We start from the raw sequence: 6,000 nt of genomic DNA on the forward strand, positions 1-6,000 counted from the left end.
TTGAGCATGTTGCAGAAATGGCATTAACATATTTTCCCCTCCAGGATGCTCCCACAACCTTTAGCTTTTTTCAATACCCTTAATGCTTTCCATTGCAGATTTGTAGTTGATGCTTACATACTCCATGTATTACTAAATACTTACAGCCTTTAATACTTTTTCTCAATTACATTTTATTGTGATAAAGTCATGTTTCTTTATCACTGATATGGCTCTCTGCCACTTAGAGTCAGCTGAAAGATGTTGAGAATATGCTAGTGTGGTTAGCAAGATTAACTCTTTAAACCCCCATTTTATATGAATGAGATGTTTATACATGATTCTGTTCTTAATGAAAATTTATTAAAACACTTATTTGAAAAAAACTTAAATTTACTACATAATAAACAATAGCATTTTAAATAATGGTAATTTCTCTTTATTACCATTATCTATTGCTAAACTCAATGATATATTTATTCTTGAGTATCTAATAGAATTTATTGTATAATCGTCTTGCTGTCTCCTGATTGCAGTGGAGAGCTTCATTACTTTGCACAGATGTTTGTGATAAGCCTTCTTTTCCTTTCTTTTATTCTTTTATGGGCATTGAATTATCTGAAATGCACAAAAATGTGTTCTTAGATTCCTGGTCATTTTGTTGTAGCTGTTAACGGGATTTGTTTGTTGTTTCCATTCTGTAAATGCTATTCCCTTATACTCCTTTCATTCTCTGCCTTTGCTGAGTTGTCTGTAACAGCAGATTACAAGCCCCACCTCATTCTCTGGTCACACCCTGCTCCTAGGCAAGTGTAGTTCACAGAGTCACCAGAATGCACTTTTTGGAACACTCTGTTTCTGCTATTATTCATAGGTTGCCAGACATATGCAAAAAAATCTCTTAGATTAGAGCTTCTAAAGCTTTCCATCCTTTCTGAGAAATTTACATTTTCACTAGATAAACTTATTGTAATCCTGGCTAAGAAAAATGCAAAGAACATGTATGAATCATGTATGAATCATGGAACTACCGTTCATGTATCATCAAAAGTTATTTTACAACAATTAATTTACATATACAGTATTATTAAAGAAGCATATCTGCATGCTAATAGGGAGGACACACTGCTAGTTAAACTATGTGAGTTTATGTTTTTCTGTGAGGCCCTTAAGGCTTTCTTACCTTATGTTTAAGCACTTTCTATAGTATTCTTTTAAATATTATTTATGTGTTTCGGGTTCAAGATCTGAAGCAAGCAATGGAATGTGCACTTTAACCTCCCTTGTTATAGACAGTTGATGATACAGACATATTTCCTCTTCAGCTGTTGGTTACAATCCCTGCCCACTCATCAGCCCACTACCATGAGCTTTGCCTACTCCTGTTCCTTTCCTTTGATAAAGAAAACCTTTTATGCCTTCACTCTGAAATGCTAAAGATTTGAAAATGAAGTGCTTTCCTTACTGTGACAGCATCTGGGATAATTTTTTAAAATTAAAATGCAGATATTTCAACTTGATATCACATCATGAGAGGTCAAATAATTTCAGGCTAACTGAAGGAATTATCACTTACACTTTTCTTGAATTCAGACATCTGTCACAGCAGCCTTATTTACAGTCCATTTCTCAAGCCATATGCCATGGCCCTGCCCCCTACTTTTGTGTTCCTATTGGGATACTAGGATTTATTCCAAATATAGTCAGGTACCATTGGAAGTATGGCAAAGATAGCATGTTGGAGAAAATCAGCAGTAACTAGCAATTATACATGCTGTTCACTGAGCATATACCAGGGGTAGATGTGAGATGGGAGTCACAATGTCTTTTTTTAATACAGCTGTGCTAGGCAGTGTTTATACTGATATCTCTGCTCAGTAACAGCTGGTTCAAATCTCATGACTGTAAATGTATCTGCTTTTATATGGAAGAAGTAACATTTAAAAATTAAGTATGAAGAAAAAGAAAAATTAAAAGCAAAACTCTGTCTACAAAAACAATTGAGGAAGCCATTCCATCTGTGTAGAAGATTTGGGAAAGTTTAGAGGGAAATTTGTCTTCTATTTATTTTTGGTACTTTAATATTTCTATTTTCTATAACAGCTCACAAGAAAACGATGCTTGGTAAACTTAATGAGATGCTTAGTCTCTTTGAGATATTTATGAAAATATACAAGACACCCCCAGGAAAAGTTCCAATTGCTTTCGTATTTACAAAGTTACATAATTTCACAGGACACTTAATTCAGTGTAGGATACTTTGAAGAGAAACTTACTTATTTCCTGGTAAGAAAAACTGCTCTGGAAAAAGTCCCTTGAATCTTAAGTACTGCTTGCACATGCTTGTGTGTGTGTGTCGCATATGTGTTCATGCATGCATCTATGCACGTGTATGTGCATATGTATGTACATGCAAGCATATGTGTATGAACATGCATCTATATATGCATTAGTGGTGTGTGCGTGCATGCATGTGTGTGTGTATTCATGTGTGCCTATCTGTTTGTTTCTTGTTTGCTTATTTCAGGAATCCTTTTCAGAAAGCATGATTCTTGGAGTGAGTGATGAGTTAATTTTAAGATGGACAGAAATGTATGCAGCTATTTCATAGTGGCAGACTGAAGAAAACACCCATTTTCTACAGAGTGTTAACAGGGTGTGAGGTGAAGAGGGGCATTTCCCAGGTTAAGCTAAAGGTCACAGCACAGACATCCTGCTTACTGATCAATGTGGACTTTAGCAGATACCTGACTCCAGTAAGAGAAGTCGCTAGATATTTGACCACAACTGGGATTTTGGCTTGTTCTCCGTAATTGTGGAACTACCCAATACGCTCGATACTTTAAAAAATATTTTGAGTTTTTTCTTCTTGAGGGTATGTTAAGCAAACATGTGTTCCTCTCCTTTACTCCCTTCATCCTTGTTTTTCCTTTCTTCTTTTGAAATCAGTTTTATAGCTATGACTGATATTTAGCCATAGGTAAAGTATGTATCATACCTTTATGCAGTGTTTGCTGAAAATATGGTAAATAAAATACGTAGTTGTAAGGAAACATAACTAATTCTTTACAGGTGCTGGCGGGGGGTAGATTGTGGTAATATTGGTTTTCATGGATAAATCAAGCACTAAAATCCTTTGTGATTAAAAAGTTCATACCAGAGATAGAATATCTATCTATTTTTGATAAGTAATAAATATTTTCAGAAGAACTTGCCCTAGGCATCACCAGACCATTCATCACAGAGAAACAGAACCCAGTTGACACAGAATTGATGTGCTGGTTGTTTTATTAATGCTGTGTATCTGTGCTAAAACACCTTGCCCACTAAATAGAAGAACCTATGGTTTCAAATTCTGTCTGATATGTGAAATGAATCTTCTGCCTGGCTATGTGTGGAAACTTTATTGATTTAGCCAATTTCTCATTTTAGATTCAGCTCCTCTGAAGACTGTGTTTAGTCAGAGAGTGAGAGAGCAAGGGGGAGGGGAGAGGAGAGAGAGAAAGAGAGAGAGAGAGAGAGAGAGAGAGAGAGAGAGAGAGAGAGAGAGAGAGAGAGAGGAACAAGGAGGAGGAGGATAGGATTTTCTAAAGCCAGAAGTAAAATGACCGCCAAAGGTCTTTGTGGCTCATCCAATTCTACACAGACAACAACTCCAAAGGCAACTCTGGAATAATGAAACGATCACTTTTCATTTGTCCATGAATAACATTTATCCATGTTTTTCTTTTCTAGACTTCACAGTGTCTCAGAAATTCCATCCATTCATGTTTATTTTCACTCCTAAAGCCCTTTACTGAGGCCCATAGGAACACTGACTGAGTCTGACTCCAGCAGGGCATAACCATAGCTTAGGCAACAGAAGGGCTTTCCCTGTCAGCTGTGTCCCAAAGGGGAGGAATGGGATAAAAGGACCGAGTCCTGCCTGCCTCAGGTTTCCTTAAACCTTCTTGCTTCAGGATCAGAGCAGACAGCAGCTGAAAGAGGAAGATGTCCCAGAAGGATTCGAGCCAGAGACTTCCCTCCATGATGTACTCCTGGGACTAGGAAGTCCTGTTTAGCTAAAGTCTCCTACAGTTCCTACCATCTCTAGATGCATTTCAGGTGCACCAACACAAATGTGAGGACAGAGGCAAAGAGAAGAAAATAGCAACAGAGTTTATATGATTGTATCTAAATGTTAGGAAACTTGGGTGTAAAACTAGGCACTATTTAATGAAACTTTATTTCAAAGAAGGATTATCTAGAAAAAGTTCTAATGACTCCTGGGAAAATTAAAATGAACTTTTAATGAATAAATCTGTGGTGAACAGAACATGTACATAACTACCAAAGTGTGTGTGTGCATGTGTGTGCAAAATATATTATATTGAAACCGTATGTGTATTAGCAAAACATGTGCTTGTCTCCCACTTCCTATCCCTTACAGTTTCTTTCTAATTTGCTATACAAGTGTTTTTTTGATATTCTGTGGAGTTAAATCCTCCAAATACTCATAGTAAGTTGAAAATATCATGAGATAAAAATTAATTTAGAGTTAGTCTTGGTGGTTAACGCCTGTAATCCAAGCCCCAAAGAATGTTGAAAGGAGGATTGATAGCTTGAGGCTAGCCTCAAGAGCTACATGAAGACCCTGTCAAAAAGAATGCTTTCAGCACTTCAATCCACATGACCAATTAATTGTCAGGGCTTAGAAACTTAGCCACACAGTGGCCTATAGGGCATCTATGGTTCTACCTGGTGTCTATGGCTCACCAGTTATTCATAATCTCTAAGTACCCTGAAGAACATCTGAGGTTCACTATGGCTTACCAGTTCTTCAGCATCTCTAAATACCCTGCACAGCATCCGAGATTCACCCTCATGTCTCTGACTTGCCATCTATTCAGCATCTCTAAGCACAATGCTTCATCTCACCCTCTCTCTGAAGATCAGAAGTCAAAACCTCAACTAGGTTTTCTGTTGACTGAATGCTAATTTTAAACATTGTAAAAAAGGAGACGTCAGAAGATTTAGCTCAGACATGAAACTCCAGTTTTGTTTCATCTCTAAGAATTCTGTTCTCTTTATACTTTCCCTGTGACACTGTTATTTTCACTTACTCTTCACTTATTTTTGAGATTATAATAAAATTAAAGCATTTCTTCCTTCCTTTCCCCCTTTAAACCATCCCATATATCCCTTAACACGCTGCTTCAAACCCCATCATTGTTATTGCATTCTTTGAGAGAGATGTTTAGATACAAGTTAGCCAAATAAATTTCTCTAGTTATCCAATATATGCTTTATTCATTTGCTTGTCTAGACATTAGACACTTACTTCTTTCTTTTCTTAAGGGGAAGGACATAGGTACACAGGTCATGGGGGCAAGATCTCTCACCCTGGGCAGGTGTTGTAATAAGAGTGGCGGGGCTACGTCCCTGGCACCCAGCCGCCCGCATGGTTAGCTTATATCCCGAAATAATTACACGGAAACTGTATTTTTTTTATCACTGCCTGGCCCATTAGTTCCAGCCTCTTATTGGCTAGCTCTTACATATTGATCTAACCCATTTCTATAAAAAGTCCTAAGTTATTGAAACATTTGAATGCCATATTCTGTAGTCATTGAAAGATATGAAGAATGTCTATCTAACTGAAATATATCTCTATATATCTAGAAAATCTAACTAACATGACTACAAATTTGACTATTATTGATGATTATCCATTAGCAACCTATATTTCCTAATTATACATTACATTTTTAAATGAACTACACAATCACAATACCTTAATCAAGATCAGAAATACATATACACATAACAAAATTGACCTTAAAATCCATACCAATGCAAATTATTCATACCTATATCAGGCAGGTATCCAACAATGTCTGAGTACTGGTGAGATATGTTAAAGCATTACTGGTAAGGATGAGATCCTTTACATTCTTACTGTGAACACCTCCTGTGGCATTCATTTCCTTCTAAACAAGCGAAGATGTTTGAAGACAAAAGATGTGGGAAGATGCTTAAGAG

At 36.7% G+C, this 6,000-nt stretch overlaps 1 protein-coding gene across 1 annotated transcript in view; it reads right to left on the bottom strand.

Annotated features, from left to right (window-relative positions):
* The window catches only part of LOC130875604 (leucine zipper protein 2-like), a 143,971-nt gene extending 139,111 nt beyond the window's left edge, over nt 1-4,860 (bottom strand). Inside the window, exon 1 of the mRNA XM_057771621.1 lies at nt 4,792-4,860. Within this exon, the coding sequence (XP_057627604.1) occupies nt 4,792-4,860 (69 nt within the window). The remainder of the gene's footprint in view (nt 1-4,791) is intronic.
* Nucleotides 4,861-6,000: the final 1,140 nt, after the last annotated feature.

This window comes from Chionomys nivalis, chromosome 6 (genome assembly GCF_950005125.1).
Source record: "Chionomys nivalis chromosome 6, mChiNiv1.1, whole genome shotgun sequence".
Classification (NCBI taxonomy): domain Eukaryota; kingdom Metazoa; phylum Chordata; class Mammalia; order Rodentia; family Cricetidae; genus Chionomys; species Chionomys nivalis.